Source organism: Chrysoperla carnea, chromosome 3 (assembly GCF_905475395.1).
Source record: "Chrysoperla carnea chromosome 3, inChrCarn1.1, whole genome shotgun sequence".
NCBI lineage: Eukaryota > Metazoa > Arthropoda > Insecta > Neuroptera > Chrysopidae > Chrysoperla > Chrysoperla carnea.
Genome location: NC_058339.1, coordinates 31,809,566 through 31,836,289, shown reverse-complemented (window position 1 = coordinate 31,836,289; position 26,724 = coordinate 31,809,566). Strand labels below are relative to the sequence as shown.

At 27.9% G+C, this 26,724-nt stretch overlaps 1 protein-coding gene across 5 annotated transcripts in view; it reads left to right on the top strand.

Annotated features, from left to right (window-relative positions):
- The window catches only part of LOC123296455 (RNA-binding protein Musashi homolog Rbp6), a 1,436,510-nt gene that overhangs the window by 1,222,414 nt on the left and 187,372 nt on the right, over positions 1-26,724 (top strand). For all 5 annotated transcript variants that reach the window (XM_044877934.1, XM_044877933.1, XM_044877932.1 and 2 more), the window contains one exon: positions 20,819-20,867. In XM_044877934.1, the coding sequence (XP_044733869.1) occupies positions 20,819-20,867 (49 nt within the window). The remainder of the gene's footprint in view (positions 1-20,818; positions 20,868-26,724) is intronic.

Sequence of the window (26,724 nt, the reverse complement as noted above, 5' to 3'; positions counted from 1 at the left end):
GTCCAAGGTACAAAAGAGGAGACGAACCAGAAAAATATACAACTATGGTTTAATAATTTTAATATTCCTTTTCTAATCTTTTTTAAAATTTGCAAGATAAATACGCGCGTTTAAACGTCGTTCCAAAACTAGTTCAAATAAAATATAGACGTTTTAAATGAATATTTGGGTGAAATCTGGAAAATTCGATGAAATTTTGTCATCGTCAGATTCTTGTTTCACTTTGTAACGGAAAGTAAACACAATTAATCGCTTTAAAAACTAATTTTGGACATATAATTTATTTTGTTCAATTTTGTTTATATTTAGTTAAACTATAAAACTCCCAAAGTTTTTGCCAAAAATTTTCAAAATTACTAAAACCACTTCAATGCCTTACTGTCCAAACTCAACTAAAAATTCCATTAAAAGCCGGGTCAAGACTGATGAGTTATTTTCTGAGGAGTTGGACGAAAATAAGGAGGCATTCTACTTACTAATGACGAAAATGTGATAATATGATTTTGAGTTTCGAATTTTTGGAAGTTCCTTAACGCGTGTTGCCATGGTGAGCAAACTGGTAAAATTCATCACGTAACAGTGTGAGATATATTTTTTGTGTGCCATATCCATGGTAACCACGATATGATCACCTACTTTATATTATTTTTATTAAATATAGTATTCGAATTTTGCATTTTTGTACTTTGGATGTAGAGGAACTTCATTCTCAAAGAAGGTCTCACGACAGCAATTTTTTCTACGAAACTGATCGAGTTCTTTGTAATAATTTGTGTTTTTCATGTCTCTGCCGCTAATAAAATATACGCAAGAATGGCCACTATTTAACTTGAAATGTTAAAGAAAATGTGAAGTTTTTTAATTGCACTGGGAAACTTTGATGTGTATGTTGAAGTAACTGGACTAATAAGTTGAAGAAGAAAAGCGTGTATGTGTGCAATAAAGAAAAGCATATGTAAAATGAATGGATGATGATGACGATGCATACATACGAGTACGACTGATATACATAAACACGCTTGCTTTTAGTATGAAATACATGTTATGTGTGGTTTTATTTTATATTCTATTATATATAATGTGTGTTTAGTCATTATCATCGAGTATTTAATTTATGGATAGAATGTTACACATCTTTTATCGTAAAAAATACTCCATTAAACGGTTCAGAAATATTTCGAGAACAAGCTGTTGATGTGAGAGAATAAATATGTGTCTTCTTGAGCTAAGTCTTCAGGTGAATATCCAGCACTTGCAGTGTTTCTTTTTATTATTCAAATTCATAAAATTCAAATCTCGTAAATATTTTGATAAATATTGGTTTAACAGGTAATAGTTATTATATGATACAATACTAGTAAAATAACAGCATTAAAAATTCTTCTTAACTTATTGAAAAAATAGAAGATTAAAAAAGTTACTGTAGTAACTTGTTAGTTTTCATTTTGACAGTAATACTACATTAATAATTTACCACATTAGGGCGGTAATGAACTATTTTTTTCACACATACTGAGTTAGAAAAGTAGTTCTTATCTGACGAGCGTAGATAAAATAAAAAATGATTGATTAATTGATATTCTACAACTTTACTAACTATTCCAGTATCTTGATATTAACTCCTAAATTTTAGTTTCTTATAAAAACAGCCAAACTAATGCTTTAAGCTAGAGTCTGATTATCCGTAAATTAAATATTCAACTTGGAACTCGATGAAGAATTATTATTATTAGAGTACAAAATGGCCAGTATTGACTGAATAAATATACGCAAAAAATCAGTCAATCCTGTGGAAAATCACAATGGGTCTAATTATAGTCCAAAAGCTCTTGAAATGCATACACTTAAATTCTATTTTGAATTACCTTGTATATTATTTCATTTTTTAATCCGATAGAAACATGAACAAATACTGAATAATTATGAACAAAATTAATCGTTTCAATAACCTGTATATTATTGTTTTCATGAGTTTAAATTATAATACCCTTCCATTTAGAAATTCAAAATGCGTGATTTATAGAAAAAATTGTTTATTTTTTTGTTTGTTCCAATTGCTAAAATGGCTTTTCCGATAAAATTATGTACACTTCTGAATGTCATGAAAAGATTGTATATTATCCTGTTGGAAATAAAGTTTTATATTTCAAACTGAATCACCTATTTGATTTTATGTTGGCCAAAATTTTGAATCTACACAAATCTAGAAAGTCTTTATGCATGGCATAAATTTTACATGTCTCAGAATTCGATTTACATGAGAAGAATTTTAATTAAGACTGATTGTATTAAATTATTATCTTCTTTAACTTGAAGGTTAACATATTGATTTAAATGTACCGTCGACTGAATCACATTCAGGAACTTAATGTATAATTAGCCCAAATAAAATTGAAAATACTTGCATATTGATAATTATAAAGATTATCTATACAAATACAATAACTTTTAGGTATAAGTAATAAAATAGATGCTATATTTTTAAAGAGTTATCTTTTAGCTAACAAAATATATGTGTATGCTTGAGTTTAAAGGAAAATTTTGTTTTTAGAGTCGAGAATATATATATTATAGTCTTGTTTTGTTCAATAAATGTTACTACAAGAGATGCATATTATTATTATTACAGTACTCTCATACATGTATGCTTGTGCAAACTACAAAATACTTTATTTGTTTTTACAAAAATATTATAAATTTTATATAAATATATGATTTATTTTTATTAATAACATAAATTTCTACATTTTAAAATGATATGCACTCAAATAGAATGTATTTACGTATATACGATTATACACGGTGGTGCATCAGTAGATACACAGTTACAAAGTATTTACGTGTTTAATTATCTATTGAGTTCATGTTCCACTACCAGGATCGCCCAAAAAAGAAATGGGTGATAGCTCTAATGATTTTTTTAGTAATCGGGATACAGTCTAAAATTTGAATAGTCTTTGGTGTCAAAGAAAGAAATTTTCAAAAATAGGTATCAAGTCTATTTCCGCATTTGGAAAATATGTCGTCATTAAGGTGTGGACTTATGAAATAATGATTTTAGTGTGTTCATTGATTTCTAAATTATGAATAAATTTTTTTCCAAGCAAACAAAATATTAAACTACTCATATTTTACGATTTATTTATTTACAGGCTTACACCCTGTATTCTTGAATGTTTTTATATATTCAAGCTATTTAACAAATATTAGTCCAATATTATTGAAAGCTATGCGAACATAAATGTGATTTATGGGTTCCCATTTATTTTACTTATTTTGCTGTATTTCAAAATTCAATTAAACCTCGAATTCTCAATCTAGAAAACCTGAGAAAGAATTGTCAGAATCGAAAATTCAAGTAATGGAATGCAGAGATATATTTTGCTTTTGATATTACAAAATGTATGATTATAGACAATAATGAAGCAAATCTTAGAAAAACGGAGTTCTTGGGTATTATTTACATACAATTCTGAGACTAGGTACGTTATTTTCGAGGTTTAGTTAGAATTTTCTTAGATCCAATTTATTTCCATTATTTTCTAATATTAGTAGAGAATTAGTTTGATACAGTAAGAAATTAAATCTTGCAAGGCATACCTTTTTTGCCAATTCATTCTAGCGATATTCATCGTTCGCCAAAAAAATAAGAAGTAACTGATGTTCTTTTTGATTCGCTTTCGCTATATATATACACCGATACCTTTTACGTTATTTGAAATTTGTTGCCTTTTTATTTACTTTATAAGGAATTATTACAATGTAATTTATTCCATATAGGGGAAAATTATTCTTCGATTTAAATCATATATATATATATATATATATATATATATATATATATATATATATATATATTTAAATCTTTCATATTGATTTCACATTGAAAAATTACATTTCGTAATATTAGTGATTTTTTCTTCTTTGCATTGAGAGGGGACAAAACGGAGAAAAACAAACAACAAGCATTTGAGAGTGTACAAGACGATGATCATTCAAAGAAAACATAATATAACACCCAAGACGAAGTTTGTTGATCTGCGTTCTGAACACTAAACGAACGTTTCTCCACTCACTATTCGACCAAACAAATACTATGGTAGTCTATCCCTATGAATAAAATATACAATTCTTTTTACTTCTCATATACGAGAAATATTCTTTTCTACCAAAACTCATACAACGATTGTAAATTCTATTTGGGTTTAAACTGATACATTAAATGAAAATTTTCTCAGATCTATTGTTCCCATGTGTACAGTTTTTATATATTATACATGTGTATATGCTGAAGAAATTACAAAATAAAAATATAAGTAAAGATAAGTTGAATTATTCAATAGTTTGAAGTGATCGATATGAATTACTATCAAAAACAAAATATCATAAGTATCATGCTTTTGAGTGGATTGATACGGGAACACAAAGTTGAATTTGCCTCAAAATCAAAGGGAAATAAAGTGAGAAGGAATGCGCAAATTCAAGCCACTTCAAAACCACCCTTTCTCAACCTATTACAAAATACAATTATGTTTCGCATATACTTTTTTTTTTAAATAGTCCGTCATACGTTTCTGTCTGAGACGGACTGGTTCCTGTCCGATATAAGTTATAAAATTTGAGTGTATATTTAGAACTCTGAGGTCATTTCCAAAATTTCTTTATGTTTTATTCCAATAAAATACCTTGCAAATGAAGAATGATATCGAGTTGATGCAAATTGTGTTTATGCAAAAAACATCTTATCAAATACGATTAGTTGACTTTTATTTTTGTGTGAATAGAAAATACGAGATTTTAAAATTTCTTTAGAATAATAATTAACTGGATGTATCTGCTGTATTTACTTTTCTAGAAAGATTTCAAAAAATTCAAAAAGGATAGGAAAATGAGTAAAAATTTATGTATCGATTAACATCATCTAGTATAGAAAAACTTTTCAGTAATGGTATGCACATTACATTTCAGATTTACCATTCAGGTAGTTTAGTACTCGGTTTAAATACACTTTAGTTTTGCGTGGTTAGGTTTTGTGGTATTTAACGGTTAGTATAAGGTACTATTCAGTTGTTATTACAGTTCTTAAACTTATAAGTAACCATTTTATTTTTATTTTTTTAAATAAAGGAAGTCGTTTTCCTTTATTTGATATTTATACAGTAGGAGAGTTTTTTTTTTTGAATGACTATTGTGCTTGAAAATTCAGTGGTGTATTCATGAATTTTAGATTATGTCAAAAATTTATTTAAAAAAAAAAAAAAAAAAACCTTTTCCAATTCTTCAAATATAATGGAACATACAACAAAGCCTGCATTCAAGGTTTTGACTCATGGAGCAATTTTTGATAGCGGAAATAGTTTTTAAGGTGCAAATTATTTACAGTAAATCGAAATAGCTTGTTAACTAACATTTGATTGATCGGTGTGCATTGTTTACTGACTTTCAGGTAAATAATTTTCAGCCCCACTTTGTCGCAATGAATTTGCAGCTTACAGACCGCAAATTGAAGATTTTAATTTAATTCTCTATTTTCATTCCAATTTAACGAACGAGAAACATATGTTCAAGTGTTTTATTAAATGAAGATACTAAATCTTAAACAATTTTTTTTTCGTTTCAATAAAATGTCATAGATAATAATAAGATACAGATTTGTAAATTCTTATAAAAACATAAACTCTTAGCACTCACGTAATTACCAAATTTACATAGAAAACTCTTAATTTATACATATATTAATATTATATTCTAAAACATTCTACATGGTTTTCCATTTTCAATTTTTGATATCAAAAACATTCTATTTCTACTTACCTAGAGGTGTAGAGGATTATTCTAATCCTCTTACCTTACAAATATTTTATGCATTAAATTCTGGTTCACTTTAAAATGAAATTCAATTAAGGTAAGCCTTATATACATATAATGCTATAATATATGCCCGCATGTCCCTTTATTTAATTCATATGGATCCTAGAGTGTGTATGAACATGAACCATATATCAGGTATATATTAAATGTTGGACTAAAAAGGACTGTGTATTGGTACATACCATACCTATGTTTTGAATATTACTTGGAATACAAAATATTAATAAGGAATAATCTTTTTAATGTAAGGAGACAAGTTTTGAAATAACATGATGTATGTTTTAAATAAATTGAATTACCATATGAATTTTGTGGTTAAATTTTAGATTTACTTTTTGATCACTGAACCACTCAAATATTGTTAAGGCTGTTGTCTCCATACAATATTATAAAAAGGTTTTGGACTATACTTATGTATAACTCTACTACACATACATTAACAACTAGTGCTCGATTTTTAACTCTAATGGACAATGCGGAGATTTTCTTGTAAAAGTAAAGTGTATTATCGTAATAAAGTCTCTGTTCTCTCTTTATCTATTTATACTCTAACTATAGTTGCTTCTGTTCAACAATAAAATTCATTAACTTTGAGTAATTATATCTCAGTAATAAAACGGTCAATAATTTAGCTTGTATGTTTTTTTTAACTCAGAAGAAATAAGTCAATTTTCAGTTAGTTTTTTGAATTTAAATCTAGTTTTTTCTTTCTAGAATTAAAAAAATTGTATAAAAAACTACCTCTCCTATGCTCTCCGTATTAATTAACTGCGATTTAAATAATTTAATTGTTAATAACTTTGGTTTACAACACTTAACGTAAATTCGACGCACGTCTGCGTCTACTCATGACAGTTTTATTTTGTACAAAATCTCGTGAAAGGTTTATAATTTCATGTTGCTATAAAATTGTAACTTACTTGCAGTTTTCACAACACCCTGTGCGTGCTTATTGTAAAAATTCAATCTTGTCATTTTTTAATAACGCAAATAAAGGAGTATATCTTTAAAAATCTGCACTGAAATTTTTTTCCGGAAAGCTTATCAATTAATATCCAACTCTTCAATTAATATAAAAAATTAAAATTTTATCGGAAATGATAATAGTGAGTTTCAATATGCATCAAAACGTGTTTCAATTATGTCGTATGCTACGATCTTGGTTAAATGCATTCACTTTCAATCACAATGCCATCGAATCTGATCATAAAAAACTTAGAACTACAATAAATAGATTTCACCTTAAGGTGAATATACACTCGTATACACACACATTCACACCGGTTCTGAGCTTGTTTACTTTGTCGGGCGGTAGCAGCACCCGGTTAATACAAAAAATACTACTACAAAGTAAGGCGTTGAAAATATAATGTCAACATTTCATTATTCAATATTATAATAAGATCTTTTTTTAACGCATATACTTTTTAAAACTTACTCACTCGCTCACTATGTATAATGTATTTGTACTGGATCCTTTAAGATGTAAATTTTGACTGGCTGTGTCGCAATCTTCGTTATAAAAGATTGTAGAACTTTTGTTTCTAACTCGATTTTGTTTACGATGGCAATTTTGATGAAATAATAAAGAAGTTGGTATATTGTGTAATTATCCATGAGAAAGTTCAGAAGCGGGCGATATTTATAGGCCTGGAAATAAAGGAAAATGTTCCTCATAATAATAAAAAGGTCCAAATATATTTTCAGCAGAGTCAAATAAGACGGAAAGTAAAAAAGCTCTTCATACGGACTCCAAACGTTCATAGCCACTTAAAAACAAATGTAAAAAGGATATTAGAAAGTAATACAATAGTAATTTCCACAAATACAAAATTCAAGATAAAAAAATTTGTGTTATTCAAATTGTTATTTGCTTTTTGCAAGTGTATTCAACACTATTATTTTTGTAATTATCATTTTAACATATTTTATTTGCTTATGTTTAATGAATAAAGTTCAACAATTTTAAATATATTCGTATTTAATTTAAAAACGCACAGAAACGTAATTTATCATTTCTCATGAAACATTCGGTCACTACATATGTGAGAGTTATTTTTTCTATTTATTTACCACTTTTCTATATGTATGTATGTACATCTGGAATATATTCGAAAAGAATTCGTATATATGTACATAAATATATAAGATATCCTTCTGGGTGTAGTTGACGTATGTAGTTAGTTTGATTTATAAACTTTCTTCGTTTTTTTCCTGTACTCTGTGTTTTATTAATTTGTTAAATCGGCAAAAAAAAAAAAAGAAGAAATCGAAATGTTTTCGTTCAAATGCTAGAAAAACACTTAAACCACATTATATAAGATGTCTTCATTTAATAAATAATGAATCGATCATGTTGTTATTATTAAGGTTTTTAATTGATTTCGAAATTGTAATTTATAGATTTGTTCGTTTGGATTAAACGAAGATGGAGTTTTTTTTCTAGTGAAAACAGTATGCGTGTCTTGACTTTCTTGAGCTTTGATTATGTAATACTTATATTCAATTATAGACTTTGCGGCAGCTTAAAGCTAGGAAAAAATACTCGATTACAAAATTTAAAGCTAGAGATACAAGAAAGAACTTGCTTGTACTTGTTTTGGGAAACAACCAAGAGACGGTGATCAGACGCAGGTTTAGATAAGAGCAGATCATAGCCTTTGTCTTGTTTTCTTCTTCAAGCATTGATAACCGGAATACTGTTAACGGTGTTTAAAGCTAAATTCATTTTGTATGTTTAAAAGTTTCCATTTGGCACCGATAGGAAAGGGAAACAAAACACATTGATATGTTTTATATGGTCCTTATTTTTCCCCAAAAACTATATTATATAGCCCCTGCAGCGAATTATTTCGCTAGGAATGAGTTATTTCACTTAGTATGATGAATTTCATATTTAGTAACCTTTAGTAACCATTTTCATTTACAATAATTATATAGTTAAAAGGTAATATTTCACATTTTCCCATTATTTTAAAACATATAAATTATACTGTTTCACAAAATATTCGTTAGCAAATAGAAATTTTTGAATAAATAACCATTGGGTACGTAATATATAAATACCAAATCGAATAAGGCGTATTTTTTATATTTGAAAATATATAATCGAAGGTAAATATTAAAGTGAAGAGAATTGTATTTGTGGTAATCGGAAAAACGGCAAAGGAATATCCCATGGGAGCCGTTAACCTGCCACAAGATGAACATTTTCTTCTGTATTCCTGTATATATAAATATATTGTGCATATGTGTTGTATAGGTGTATGTATAACTCTAGGTGACTATAATATCTATGAACAGCCCTCATAGGACAATGCGCATATCTATGAGGTATAATAATCCCTTATAAACATATTGTTACTAACGTTATGATGATTTTAATACGTCATTTCATTGTAGACGAATGTGAATTTTATTTTCTTCAATTTTTTCACATCTGAAAGCACAATAATTCAGGTGTTGTAAAATTTTAAATAAATAAGAACATGATAAATCAAAATAATTTAAAGTAAGTTGAGAGATTAACTTCCATTTTATTATTTCATTAGGTATCTAATTACAATCACATTAAAATTGTTTAGAAAATTTTCGATCAAAAATATTTTCACGGTTGACACAAGAAACATTGCAAATCAAATAATAATGACTTGTTGATATAAAAACGTTCGAGAAATTTAATGTTTTTCGAGAACCCTCTTTTATCATAACATTGAGAAAGTTTCAAATATATGGTAATTAGTAAAAGTACTGACTACTTAATAGCAACATTAAGTCCGATTAAGTAGCAATTATATTTCGTCAAAGGAAAAACAGAATCAAAAATTAGAAGTCCTTAAATGAAAATACAACACTTTTGAGAAATTCGCCAGTTAATCGATTCCAATTTCGATCTTAAGAAGAATTCTATTCAACCTAAAGTGATTTAATTTAAAGTTTTCTAAAAGAAATCAATAACTTAATTTTTTATTAAAATATTTTTATTGTTATTTTTCTACGTAATGATAAGTTTATTAGAATTCACAACAGCCAAATATAGAAGATACCAAGTGGATTAAATTACAAGATTGAAATAATTCACACCAAGTTAAATTATTAAATGACAGTAGATATGAAATGCAAGCTTATAGTTTTATCTATATCTTGTGTTTTGTATGAGGCAGTCGTCAAGTACGGTTACACTTTTGGCTTTATCACACCAATAGAATAGGTATCAAAAAATAAATTTTGAACGCTCTTTGTCGCCAAATTTAGCTTATCGCTATGTCACCAAACTTACCTTATCTTGCTATTTTTGGAAATTTAGGCAAAAGACCCTAATAAAATGTTATTATTTAAACCGGGGAAAAGGTTATAGATAATTTTTCCCTTTTCACGAATTTTTGAAAGGAGTACGTCTTAAGAAAGCTCGAAAAATTTCGAATTTGTTCTTTTAATCCAAAAAAATTAATTAAAATAGATAATTTGAATCCAATAAATGCATATTTAGTTGATTATTCTTTCAATAAACAATTATTTCGCTTTATGTGAAAATACGTAAAACATTTTTGGTCTTTTTTAAGAATAACGTTTACAGAAAGGGTTAGAAACGGTTCTAACCCTTATGTATGATATTATTGAACGTTATATCTCGAAAGTTTATTTAGGGAATTTATTCAGCTACAGTAGTGCATGGAAATACAAAATTTGATTATTTCTTGTTTTAAAAGCTGTAATTGCGAAACAAATAGTTAAAGAGAGTGTAATTCTTTTGGGCTGTTGATTGGGATGGCACTATATCCCTGTATCTAGAATTTTAAGAATTTTCACCCAAAACTAAATGTTAAATGTGCGAGGTTCTTTGTAGTGGCACAAAAAGGGATCATTGCTAGTGGGAAATAAGAAATCAAATTTCATGATAGCTTATAAAAATGGTAATAATGGAGCTTATTAGACAGAGGGCCTACTTAAACAACTTTCCTTTGTACTGTTTATTATATAAATGTGATGTATTGTACACTCATAGCTCTCAATTTCAAGTAGACAAAGATGGAACACATCATACTGGTATAGATATTATGAATGTACCACATTATTTATATATAGAGTTCTCTTACTGTATATGATATCAGAATAAAATATATATATACGGTATGTATTATATTAAGTATATTGGATGAACTTGTAGAGGTAACCTTAGAATCATAACAAAATGTTATGATGTTGTTTGGAGAAACAATAAGAAGCTGTTGGGTAGTTGTTGTAAAGTTATGTTTATGATTTTTCCTAATCGTACAAAGATTTTCAATAATAATGAAAAATGGCTTTCTGTGAGAAGTGTAGAAGTCAGCAGGGTTTATACGAGGCTTTTATTTGTGGCTAAAATTAAATTTATAGAAATTTATAAGCTTTAAATAATTATTTTTCAGTTATATCTAATACTAGCTTGATACCCACCCACTTCACTGGGCTCAAAAGTGACAACCACCGCTTTATGGCCTCCACCTTTCTTCTTCTCACTTATCTCCTTTCCATAACACTCGAAGGGATAGTTTTACGCAGCCAAAATATATACAGTTTTCAATTTTTTAAAGAGTAAAAAATAGTCATAATTCATTGAGTATATCAGAAAAGATGGCCATGAATTTTTTTGAATTCATTTACAATTTTAAATTTTTACAGAAATCTTTAATTTATGGTTCAAAATGATCATAAATGAACAGTAAAATGTCAAATTAAATTAAATTTTTAAATTTTTTTTTTAATATAGGTATTTTTATATATTATAGCTCATGTGTTATTCTGATGTATGAGCAATTGTTCTAGAATTTCATTCGAATCCATTCGTTAGTTTTGGCGTGAAAGCGTAACAAACAGACAAACAAGCTGTCTTGTAAGCTTATCTTGATGCTATAACGCAAAGAGTGGGATTCGAGATTAGCATCTTCCATTCAAGAGAAATCCTGAATGAAAAAATATAGGTGTGCGTTTACACTTGATATCAAATATTATTGGTGTTTGTACATTGTTTTGATTAGAAACATACAGATGTGCTGAAAACTTCAAATTTAATTTTCGAAGCGATCACAAGAACTGTTCTATTGTGGGAAGTCAATAATAATGTAAAACTTTTTACGATTGTAAAGGTACATTTGATTCAAGTAACGTATACATATGCCACTAATTCAGTTTACATTTACACTTATACCGCCTTCTTCCGTTTTGATTGTTATCATTTATTATTTAGAAAAGTATTATTTCAGTCTAGGTAACCCCCAACAAATATCTGCTCATATTCTATATTATTACTTCAGATAAGAAGATTGTATTTTCCTACACTCTCTAGCCAAACCGACAACAAGGTTAGTTTGTGTTTTCAATGTGAATTATATTATTTGCTCTATATGTACGTCATATAATTAATTAATTAAATATAAATACAATTGTATATTGAGAATGTATGATTAACTTCCCAGTTTATGGAAGTTTTTTTATAATGGGTTCGAAAATTCAAATACAGTACTTTGAAATATCTTTTCATCTTACAGTCAGGCCAAATGTAAAAACACCACTTTTATAATGATGCGTCTGTGTTTCAAAAGAAACAGTAAATAGTCTTAAAAAGTATATATTTTGCTTTATACTTCATTTACAGAAAGTATTTAACGCATTTCATTTTAAGTTTTGCTATGGTTTTAAGTTTAGATTATGGTATTTAAGTTCTTGCCTTTGAGATTTGCAATGGCAAGATTGCATTGATCAGGTTCTATGTCAGTGCAATGCCAAAACATCATATTTTAAAATAACTACCTTACTTTTTTTACTTCTTGCTTAAAGTGTCCATAGATATGTAGTTTACTTTCTTAATTTCACGCAATTCTCAAACTGTGCACAGGGTCAAGTTGTTTAATCATATACTTACTGAATTTAGGTTTATCTTAGCTAGGAACAACAAATGTTTTAAGAATACAAAAATATCTAAACCTATGGAAATCGATCTTCTCTAATTGGATTGAGAACATATTCACATACACCAAAACAATAAAAATATTGATAATAATTTAATACAAGCTAGAATGTATACTAATAGGATATTGTTTGATATAAATAGAATCGAAAACTGATTCAAGTTTGAGATACGATTCATTAAACCTATAATTATCTATTGATGAAAGATAATCATTAATCGTATAAGATAAGCTTGATTAATTTTCGTTACACTAATGATTAAAAAAATTATTATTATAGAAGATCGAAATAATTATTTATTCATGAAAAATTTTAACATATTTTACAAACTGGTGTACAATTTATTACATATTTTGAATATCCTTCTATTCAACAACAAAGGCTGTACCTCAAAAAACATGACATAAAACTTTGGTGGAAGCGGTGTGAAGTTTAGACGGTCTACACAACAGTAATAGGGTTTAAAATTTGAAACACAAATAGACAATTCAAGTTTGAAAAACAAAATTTAATTTCACATCACGTAAAATTTTTACTTTATACGTAAACGTACACATTTTGTATGGAATTTTGGATATATTTCTTTTACATGTAAACTACCAACTGTTTTCTAAACTTTGTAAACGGTAGTGAATACATACACAATTTCATAATAACTATACAATAATTATTAATTATTCAATATTATATTATAGGGTGATCCGTTTGAATTTCTCCAGTACAATTTACCGAGAACTAAGCACGGTAAAGAAAACGATTCAAGCAAAAGTGACATAATAACTTTGATCTGTATACTCGTTGTAAACGTTCCAATGAGGTTGACTTTCATTTGTTAAATAGATCCAGATATTTTTTCCAACAAAGACGTTATTTTCGGGCTAATAAGACCGAAAAACTATCGGTCTTTAATAAAAAAACTACAAATAATTTTGGTTTGTGTAGGTTAAATTTGTTTTTGGCATTTCTTGTTTCAATAAGCATATCAACCGTTCTTACTCGCATATCAAACTCTTCACTCCGCTATACATGCATGAATCCCCTGCATATACATATGTACATGTATCCCCTATTACCAATATATAAATATATATCTGGATAATACAAATCATACTTCATATAATAATTGTAACTAAACGACCCAACCCTATCATCCAGAGTATAGAAGAGTAATAAATCATTAAACCAATGTCAATAACAAAAGCATAACTTAACTATCACAATAAAGATAAAATTACTATGTATAGTGGTAGTTGATCTGTTGGAAAGATTAGTTTGGTAACGGTGCATGTGTACTTTTCTATTTTGAGGTAGGTTTTTTCTTTTAATGGGTTTGTACCTCCGTTTCATAGATACAACAGACTAACAATATCTATTTAACCACATCAGACTAATGCAGTCTTGATTATATGTTGATGTGGAAAACAAGGTGACCTCCATCAGAAACTTCATCCACCTACGCAGAAAAGATTCGTAACATTTTTCGCTTAATAGTGGCGTAACAGAAGAATCTTTGGAAAAATTTCTATTGCATGGAAATTTGCTTATGGAAGAATTGAAGTTTTTATTCTGTTTAACAGAATTAAAGACAACTATACCTTGACGAAGAAAACCATCGTTTTTTTCTCTGATTACAATATGGTTGAAGAGAATATGGTTTTTGAGAAAAGAAAGATCGAGACGAAGTTTAATATTCTAAAAGTATTGGAAAACGGCATATGCTTTAGAAACTTAAAACATGACAACTTCAACGGGCTATAAATAATTTAAGTATAAGGCAATATTGAAATTATTTACCATATTAAGTGGTCGTTTTCAACATCTAGTAGTGAATATAAAAACGAATCAAATAAAAGATAAATGAGTTATGGCTTCAAGATTTTCTCTTTAATGAACTTCAGTAAATAAGGACGTGTTGGTTAATTTTTCAATTTTAGTTCCAATTTATGAAAAATGAAACAGGTTAAACTTTTTTAAAAATTGAAACATATTTTCAAAAAGTCTTACCGTTTTGGAAGAATTAGTATAAAAGCTTTAATCGAGATAAAACCTATATATTTATTATTTTTTATGTACTTAAAGTAAATCAATAAACTTTCTGAATACTTTTTATCTACAGAAATTTCAATTTTCTTTTATATATAGTTCATCGTATCAATTAACAGTCGTTTTTCTTCAATACATATACACTGTTTGCAAAGTTAAAACAACTAACTTGGAACAATAATACTATCTAAATAGATTTATATATATACCAAAAGTTATAAGCTTAGTAAATGAATTGGCGGGAAGGTTTAAAATAATTTCAAAGCGGTATGAGAACACTAAAAACAGTAAAACTAAATAATACACCATCATCCACAAACTATCCAATGAGTGGAACAATGAGGAAGGAATATAGTGAACTAATTTTGTGGGCAAATGTATTGTTTCAAACAAACTTTATTGAATATATATAATGTGCTCTACTCTGATCGGAAATGAAAGAGCGGTGTATTTAAATTGAAAATTGTATTCATCTCTTGAAAATCTTAAACAGAAGGACATATTATATCACACATATTGTACGGATAGTTCGTCTAATGATGACGATAAAAACAGAATTATAATGTTTACTTTACTACTTTTGGTTACAGGATTACTAAAGGTAAACAGCAACACCGCAAGAAGATTGTCCGCTAAAAACAAAACCGTAATAAAATATTTAATAATTATACTTTGTTTAATAAATCGTAATTATTTTATAATATATTTCGGTAAATTTTTTCGCCTTTTCAAAGATTTGTACTTCTCAAGTAAGATTACTTATGGTCGATCTCAACACCCTTACTTTCTTAGCTAAGTCATCAGGTATCAATTCTCAGATAACGCCAAGGCATGTATAAATACTCTAAGCAAACGCTAGATAAAGTTTCTTCCTTTGCCTCACTTTAACAGCTCTCCTGTAATATGATTTATTATTGGTAGGTATAATCGTTCAGCTTTCTTCCCTCCCAGTTAGTGACCCGTAATACAGCTACTACTTTGCCTATAGAAGCCCACAGAAAGACAATAAGGAAGGAATAATAATATTCTTCACTCCTCTGATTGTATATTGGTAATTTTCCCAAAATTCATTTTTCAATAACTTTATAGTGCTAGAATTGATATCTTGGAAACAGGCAGCAATACAAGTATTCCAAATCTGATCATGTAGAAAAATTGAGAAAGTGTGAGCTGCAGCTTGTTAAATTCTACAAGTTTTATTTGATATTTAAAGTCGCGACAAATACTGGCATAGGGAATCAAGAGAATCAAAACTGCACACTTAATATTTAACGAATACTTTTTATTTATACAAATGATTGCGGTGTAATGATGACTCCAACTGAAATATTATTCTGAGTAGTTCTCTTGCTCGATGATGACTGACAAATGTTTTGACGTAAATGGGTATTTAGTGGTTTTTACTATCTGTCGTCTCAATACACTATACACCAACTTCTTCGATATCTTCGATCGTCTTTGCACACTAAATCTATATATATTCAATTTATATCCATGTATTTCGTTCTTGTAATTTGTATACACCGTTCTCTAGCTCTACTTACTTATACTACTATTGAATTTCGATGTGTATATATTTATTATTTTCTACTTAAACTAGCAGCCAATATACTCTTCTGGTGTGCTGTAGTTCTGTGTCTAAGAGTGATTGTGTGATATATCATTTCAATGTTATTTCAAGTAGTACTTCTTGTATTTTGAATGTATATTATGATTTACATTTCTAGAGTACTAAATAATTACTTATCGAAAGATATTGAAGTTTGTTTATATAAATTAAATATCGATCTAAAAAGAAGTAAACTCACGGATTTCTTTTCATTTTATCACACATATTTATCGCAGATTATTGAAGGTTGTCGTACTTGTACTACAAAATTAAAGCATACGAAATAAAATTCCAAAATACAATGAAAATGTCCGAGAAAGTTTGTTCCAGTCACTTAAAAAATACAAGTTCCAAAAGCGAAAATATTCTACTCTATTCTAGCAACCAGGTGACTACATGATTCGAAGTGAATCAACTATCAAGCATGTCTCAATTGCATTTTAAAACTGCTTTCTAGTATCAAATTCTTTTTGAACTAATAAAGCGGTAGTGTAAATTATATAAAGTTTAACGAACGTTGAAATAAATCGCATTATACACTGTAAGAAATTCTTGGCGTTTACTTCAATGCTGGTGTGGTATAGAGACAGATATTAATGTATTTATGTTAGCATAAGTAATATGTATTGCAATATTGAGTAGGGCTATCCTTCAGAAGAAACAAGTATGGGCAAGAAATTAAACTCAAAAGATGAATAAAAAAAACCGGTGATAAAATTTATACCTAATCTTAAGAAATAAAAACATAATCCATAAAAAAAATCAAAATTATCATAATATTCTTTTATTGATTAAAAAATATTTATTTATAATATGATTAAAAAATATTTTATATGACAATAAAAAAAGAATTTTTTTTATTTATATAAAATAGGTCGATCGGGGATACGTTGTAGTGAAAATTATTATTACTCCGCCAACAAGAACCAAGAGTTATATGTGTCATAATATCTAGTATACTACCGTCCATCCAAACCTTCTATTATTCGTGGTGGGTGTGACCTTCAGAGAATCGATCAATTTCTCTCGATATATATCGAAGTAAATTTATGGTATTCGATAATGTATTAACTGGGTTTGAAACTTTGCAGATTAGGATAAACCTTGGCCCCTTAGACTCTACTACATTTTATAGAGTCTCATTTGAGACTCATTTCGTAGACACCAGTAGCCCATGGTAGTAGAGGCGGTTTAATAATCGTTGAGATTTACACAAATATAGACATTTTTCCTAGTTAAATGTCCGGATGTCTTTGAATAAACTCCTCCATTTTCACATGAATATTTGCTTTTGCTTTTGCTCTTATATATTTTCATGGTCACTCTGGCCACTCTTCTCTTAATATCATAGGAAAAGTTTCACTTAGGCTATTGTCTTAAGTTTCCTTTGCGCTTTTTATACCATTGCAACTTACCTTATATGTTTATAAGGGATTTTTAATTTTTTAAAGCTTTGATCAAAGTCTTTCTATTCAATCTATCACAAGCTTGTTGGAAGTCAAAATTTAAGGAACACTACTTGGTACACTAATTCTTTTGTAGCTTCTCTGACACGCACAAATCATTCTATTCAGTTGTCTATCGAATTCTACCTGAGCCTCTCTATCTATCATACCAACATTGTGAAAAATGTGAAGAAGATATATTTTGATTTTTGAGATGAAATAATAACTTTGTGTCAGAAATTAAATAATAAAAATGACGCCACTTGACCCACAATATCTATAAAAATATTATTTAGGTTTAGTCATTTTTCTCTATTTTGATCATAAAAAATTTCCGCCTCTTTCTCTATACATTCACATAACATCAATAATAAAATGACTTCAAAAGTCTCAAAATTAGAAAGTAAATAATATTATTCATTTCCGTACCCAAGATGGTCGAATGTCTTGTGTTGTGTCCACGTCATAAGTCATCACATATGTGGATAGTTTTTTTTTTCATGCCAAATTGTATAATGTGTTGTCGAAAGGTCGTAAAAAATTTTCTTCAACTGTTATGTCGGTTTTTATAGTTTTTGATATTATGATTTTTACATAAGTGATTTTTTTCCTTTTGTTTCCGAATAACAAAGTCGTATAACCTATTATTAATGAATATTCATTTTCTTCATTGTATGTTATCTTGGTACTATCTAAACAGTTTTTCCTGCCTGGAAAAAACATCAAATATTATTTTTGAAATGATATATTTTTTTTTATCTAGAAGGGGGGTGAATATAGGTTTTCTTTGTACTTTTATTTATTGGTGCTGAATTCTGGAACCTCGATGTTTCATGTCACATTTTGTGCAACCTTTTTCTAGCACTTATTCCTTAGAATATATCTTGGAAACAAACCGTTTCTTTATCGTTTTGATTCTGCACTTTTCTACTTTGATGATGTCTCGTTTCGATGCGCGTTGAATAACTCTTATTCTTACCAACATTTAAGAAGAGCGTCCGACTTCCCGTTTTGTTACAAAAATTTTCTGTTTTAGTTTTGTCTTAAGTTTTCTTGCTGACATTTCTTCCAAATCGAGTAAAAATAATATATTTTTTGGCAAAAGAGATAAATTTTCGCAAACCTTCCAATTTTAATATCAACTTTGGCAATTGAAGCTGATCCAAAGACCATGGACCATCGGTGTACAAAATGATTTTTAGTTGAACTCGAAGTAAAATATTGCACTGGTATAATAATTTCATTTTGTTTTTATGACGAATTTTGTCTTTTCAATATGTCCATTTCTCTCTCTACATCGGTGAAGGTTTGTTTGGTTTGCACATTATTGCATTTATCCGTATATATTATAAATGTGAAAGTAATCGTGTATGCTTGTTTGTTTGTTTGTTACGCTTTCACGCTAAAACTAACGAATGGTTTTAATGAAACTGTACAGCAATATAGCTGATATCAGATTAACACATGAACTATAATTTATAAAGATATATTTAAAAAAATAAAATAATTAAGTTTAATTTGATATTTTCCATTTTTGAAATTTTGACAGAAATCTTTAATTTATGGTTCAAAATGATGATTATAAATGGAACAGATTTATGATCATCATTTTCAACTTTAAATAGTAAATGTTAAACAAATCATGGCCATTTATTCTGATATACCTACTAAGCTCAGTGAAGCGGGCGGGTATCAATCTAATTCTAGGAGGTATCAAATAAAATTTTCAAATATTAATTCAACAAACCTATGTTATCGATCGAACATTTTCAAAGACAATTTATTTGAACATAAAATCAATTTAAGTTATATTTAAATATTTATAAAACTTTTGTGTTCATTTCTTTAAAATTTTATTCACAGATTTTAAATTTTAATGGTATTATCTGTACACATCTGTATGTGTAATGTGTATACGACTATACTAACTGTGTTATGCATGTATTTTATAAATATAAATTCAAATAATAATACTACAATTGCATATTGCAGACAGGAAAGCCCCGTTTTTTCCTCTTAGTGCTTGCTTATGTGCATTTTATATTCAATTTTTCATAACACTTTATATTCAATATTCATTTCAATTTAATACTATTAAAGCAATAAAGATGTGTTCTTTTTTTTCAAGAAATGAAAGAAAATGAAAAAAAGGTATCATGGAATAATGGTCTTGTAATTTGTCACTTAATCATTTCAGAACTTATTTCTCTAAATTTTTACTTAAAGGATGAATCTTTGTTTGCGGCAATCATTTCTAAAACCTTTTTTTAATCCAAGTTTTATGGACACTTGGTAGATTTTAGGAAATCTGAAAGTCGATAATACAAAATTTGTAAGAAGAGATAATTACCGTTTATTTACACATTTTCGAGGATTAGATAAAGTTTTGTACGATATACGTGTTATAACGCATTATTAACGTACTTCTTTTGTATGCGTACGTTAATCATACTCTTATCCTCCTTGTATCATAAATAACTATTTTATGGCCTCTTTAAACATGATCTAATCATGGTTTCTAGAAAAATCTCAAATACGCCATTGTTATGTTAAATATAGTGTCACATACCTACTAACGTTTTTACTTTGCTTTGAATTTATAACGACATTGCAATTGCTCTTCTATCGATTGTATGTACATTCGATAGATGTGGCTTTGCTTTGTAGACAATTACCTAAGCAACGCCTGTTGTTTGTACTCCACATAATTGCGGAATAAATTCTAAAATATAGTTCTTTTGGTTTTATTTCGTATTTTAGATTTCAGTATTTTTTAAATGTAAGAGCAAACTCTAACAAATTTTGCAACCATTTTTTCAAAATACACGGATTTTTATTGATTACTAGTCCTTAAGCTTAGTTAATTCGAATAAAATATTGATAAAAATTTTTTTCTTTCTAGATTGAAGATGCAATGCTCATGTTTGACAAGCAAACAAATCGACATAGAGGTAAGTTTTTTTGATTTCATTATATTTTTAATTGTAAATATTTTTCTATCAATGGAATTCCAATATACGAATACTTTACAAAAACGAAAATTAGATTATTTTAAAGAAGATTAGAAAAAAGAAATAAAAATAAATCTTTTGCATGCATATTTTTATGGTTATTTTCATTTGCAGAATCCATGTAATTAATACTTCTATAAATAGATTAAAATTCTTTAAGAAAGAAAATAATTTAGACATACCTAGCTTTTATTTAAAAAAAGAAATTAAATTAATTCTATGATGTATTTCTTTTAATACATATATAATAGAAATCAATCAATTGAAAAGTCAATTTATCAGGAAACGAGCAACTGAATGAAAAAGTTGTTTTTAGAATTGAAAAGAAATTATATTAAAATCGGTAAAATAAACAATGCATAAACATTGTGAAAGTCAAGGAGTTGCTCGTTTTATCTGAAAAAATACCTTCAAAACATACTAAATAAAAAATACGTATATACTAAATGAACCAAGTAAAACGTTTTTAAGAATGAATTTGGTGAAACACTATTATGATTTTTGTGAAAAAATTCCAAATTTATTTACATATGATGTTGATCGGTAGTTGAAATTGGTATGCAAAATTTTTTCGAAGATTTCGCGTGTTGATTATCTATTAGCACACACTGTAACCAAACAAACCATTTTGGAATTAAGAGCGATTGTGATAGAATATATTTTTATAGATAGGCAATAGTGAAGTTGTTTCTCTGTTTTATTTTTCTTACCTTCTTGTATTCCTTTTAAGCCAATAACCGTCAGAAAGTTTTCTTCATGTACCTAAAACCAATTTAAGGATTGTTTTTTTCAATGGTATTATAGGAATTTATGATTTGTACCATTTGTTTGTTTTCAATTGAATAAAATATAGTGATGCCACTAAAAATATTACATGAGCATAAAACATAATACCATTTTTCAATCCGCAAGTTGATTTCATGATTCCCATAATTTTTTTTTTAAATATTAAAATAAAAGATAGTTATTAAAATACAACAGCACTTGCTTGAATCATTTGAAAGCTGTCATTGATGTGGTCGGATTAAGGTGTTCATCGAATGAATTCTCCCGTCACAAAAGAAGAGCAATTATGATTTCACTGTGCTCATCTGTCTATCTGTCTGTCTGTCTATCTGTTTGCCGTATGAATCGATTTTAGAGCAGTTTAGAAGATTGGTTTTAGAGAATAGAATTTAATAGAAACTACTCACCTGTTATTAAGTGATGATAATTTCAAAACGAGTATATACATTCGTAGCAAATTGATTGTTACATCTTAAAACGGTTGCTTTACCAAGACTTGATACTTAAGTAGAAGAGACTCTATTCGTTGCAATTAAAATGATATAAGTGGATTGTTAAAAAAATCATCTTCTACAATTTTTATGGCGACCAAAAAAATTGTCGCCTTTTATTAACTTTCACATATATAATATTTTCTTGAATTTTAATTTAGCCAAACTTTGTCTGTTTTACCGACGCTTTTACTATTTTATAAATAAGTTTTTGAATGCTCATCATTTACTATTTCCTGATTCATAAAAATATATGTGTGTAATAAATATTTTTCTTTGGTATTTGCTTAATTTTAGCGGCATCACTTGAACAGAAGTGTAAAATGAAATATAGCATCTTGAACGCATATAAGTTATGGACGTGCCGAGTCGTTATTTTATAATATTTTCCTCTTCATACCTACTATACTACTTTTACATACAATAACTGGGTATTATTATTTTATTTTTTTGCCTTGTTTTACACCGAATAACAATTTCTTTATCTTTTTCCAGTTTTTTTCTCTATTTCACTTCTTTTTTTTTTCTGCTTCCTATTCTAAGTTTATACGTTTGTATATAAAATGTATATGTGAACCATTCTACGTATTGATTTCTGATTGAATTTTTATTTTTAAATAGAATTTACATGAAATTGAAATATAAAGTATCAATTTCTTTTACATTTTACAAATATATAAAATATTATAACATTACGATAAAGAAAAACGTAATCTTTTTTATTCTCATTTTAAATATTTACATTTTTAGCGAGTTTTAAAGACTTTATATTGCAATTAAATGTTTTTTAATTAGCAAAATTAAAATTGGTATGAATAATTTTGGAGGTTTAAAACATTCATAAACCTTTTTCGGAACGTTACTCTCAAGGAGTTAAATCTAGTGCTAAATCTGAAAATATTTCTAAGTAAGATGTAGACGTCACTAAAGTTAAGCCTCAACCTTTCATAGTGACCAGGATCCAAAAATATTAAATTGAGTTTATTTGACGAATGGATTGACTTAATTATTAAATGAACCAGATTTTTGTACTTTTTGGTTGAAAATTAGGCTTTTTTATTTGGTCGAAAATTTGCTTCATTTTCTCAAAGCGATAAAATAAGAAACTGGCTAAAAGCTGAAAACTTTTGGATTACCAAAAAAGGTAACTAAGGCCATTTGAAGATTCGATGAGCGAAAAAATCTTCTAGAATCGTATATAAATGCTGTTATGCCGCAGCAACTTCAATCAGATTCTCGGAAACTTCAATCACATTTCCGCAAAATCAATCACATTTTCTGTTTTTTTAATTAATTTATTTTTATTTTTTTCATTTAAAATCTTTTGGTTTAGTGTCAATAGGCAGAGAAACATACTGAAAGTAAAAGTACGACACGTAAAAAACTATCAATCATACAAGAATGCCCCTAAAAATATCTTAGTGCCCCATCCGAAAAACTTCCTAACTCTTCATTTCTGAGCGCCTACTAACAAGTTTCCTTTAAAATATTTTCATAAACAATAACGATAACTTGCTGCCATATGTTCATCTATTACGTGCAAATATACAAAATTTACACTCAACAAAAACAACAAACCTACATTTAAAAATTATAAAAACACAAAAATACAGCACACAAATAAATCAATAAAATAATCATAAAAAATGTAGAATACAAAAATGTTTTTTTATTTTAAGTCTTAAAAAGTATCAATTTCAAAAGTATTACCGAAAATTTTTAAAACCATTTTCCCCCTAAAACATAGTTAGTTTTTGACTTTTTCTAAACATGGAACTCCAAAGATATTTTTACAAACGTTTATAGATCATACCATTTTTACATACAAGCAAAGCTGTAGAAAATTAAGACAGCCATTAGTCATATGAAAATTTTGTGAAATTGGCGGGAAATTATCATTAATCAAATATGTATTGGGTAAAGTAAATACGCAATTCTTACGCAGCTCCTGCGTTGCGTTTTATATCTCGCCGTATTCACAAAAGGTGTCGACATATAGAAAAATTGAAAACAATCAAAAAAACAGAAAAATCAACACACTGAGATATAAAAATTGGTAGGAATTTATCACATTTTTATATTATTAGAGATATATTTTTTTTATATCCCAGGACAAGAGAGATACGTACTATGACTACTTCGTTTATATGTATTATAACTGAAAATAAATCGTATACTTTTATAAATTACGAACATAAAACTGAAAAATACGGTCCAATGCAACCGAAAGAGCTTACCTGAACGAAAGAACAACTTTCTCAATATATGTGTGTATATGTGTATGTGTGTATGTGAATTTTCATGGAAAGCAACACATATAGAAAAGTTTTTCTAAAGTTATTCTCGGACCTAATGCATTAAGTTTTTTTATGTGTGAGTAATATATGTGTGTTCAGTCTTGCTAGAGCACAACCAATATATACCACCTCTCATCCTTCATCTTCAATTTTTGTTACAAACATTTCACTTTATCATTTGAAGAACCTTATCTCTGGATACGATACCTATTTCTATGCGATACGAATCGTTTATTATAATTAAAGCGCAATTCTGTTTGTGTAATGTGTATTTATGAACTTGTGTTAAGGGTAACTTTATTTGAATATACCATGTGTTTCCCATGAAAATTACACTTCGCACATATATCGGAATTATGAACTAATAATTGTATCTAACAGTAACAAAATTACCAATAGTTCAAATCTTTTTGTCATCTCAAAGTGATGTGATACTTCCTCATTTTTATAGAGCCTATTACACCTTTTCACCGTGTGAGATTCTAAGAATCCATTGGTTTAACATACTTGAAATTAAATGAAAAACATATTAAAACGAGCCTCTCCGAGGTAACGTAAAAAATCCATAAACCTAAACTTTCTGTAGCGTAATAAATTAGCTCCTGAGTCGACGTAAAGGATTTTTTTCTAACGTTTTTTTTCGATTAAGTAATATTAATTATTCGACCAAATTGATACTGGTGCTAAGCATATTATTTCTAAAAACTCAAGAAACTCTTATTCTTTATTTGTTGCGATTCTCAGTGTAGAAATAAGTTAATGTTGACAAACAAAACAAATTCGTTGAGGTAAAAATTACACATTGCGCCTAGAGCACGTATAGCCCACTTGGATAAGGCGCTTGACATAAATCCAAGAGACTTAGGTTCGTATATATGTATTTTTTTCAATTCTCTTTAACTAAATAATGAAACGATAGTCACCGTATCATTGTGCGTCGAGATTCATGGAAAAAAAATTCACTACAGTTTACAATAAAAGTTTACAAAAAATTAAAAAAAGCTCATTGAAATGAAAGCAAAAAAGGAATCAATTCGAATACGATTTCGGTATTTTGTGTACGTAATGTAAGAAAATTAAATAATGATAAAGTATAGTTACTAAAAGGAAATTAAAAAGTTTCTTTTTTTTTTACTTATACTTTTCTCGGCGTTCTTTTAAAAAGCAAAACAATACTTTTTATTTCAATTTTCCTTTCAGTACCAAACCAGATACATAAAGGGTAAGGTGTAGTACCTCACATACATTTTACCTTGAATCACTCTATTATTTCCCAAATACGTATCATGGCTGTCAAATAGCAACTATATGAAGACAAAGCTTACTTATTGATAGGCGACAAGCAAAAGATTGAAAGACCGATCCAAGTAAATTTGTTTAATTATAACAGCAATAGCATATTCTACAGTTTTAATATAATGATTCATTATGATTTGGAGCCATAGATGGCACATCTTGTATCATGTATTACAAGTTTTTATTGGTATCTGTTTATTATTAAAATTTTCGAAAAGAAAGACGCCTTGATTAGAAATAATAGTGCTTTAAAGATAGACAGACTATTTCGATTATTTTTATTTTTAATTAAATTTTGATCCTTGGTACTATACCCACCCCTATTTTTACATTACGCCGAGGAAATAAATGGTATTTCGAGATTTACATTTCAATTTATTTATTAGTTTTAGATGCCCAAACTTTGCTCTGTGAATACGGTATTTCTTTTCGACTATTGTTTGATACAATTTATATTTCTTTACAAAAAGTTTTTTTCGTCTTTATAGTAACTTTTTTCTAGAAATAATATGTGTACATTACTGGTAATTGATTTTTTTTTTTCTTTTTTGTTTAAATATTATTTTTGTCAATGAATTTTCAATTCAATTTTCGTTTCAATCTGTGATTTTTAATAATATGGATATTAGATTTATATTTAAAGTATATACTCTGAAATGTTTGTAACATATTGAAGTGAAGTTATAAGTTATTTTATTTGGATGATTCGAAATATTCTATAAAGTTTCAATTTGAACTACTTTCAATAATATCAAATTCTAAAAAATGGTAAAAAGTATACAGAATGCAGTGGCGTCATTAGCATTTTTTTTGGTCTTTTTCTGGGTTCTAATTTGAAGCAACTACTCCTCTACCACAATTATCATAATAATTTTTTCTATGAAGAGCTTGATTCGATTTCAAACTTGATGATTAGTTGTTAGTTAT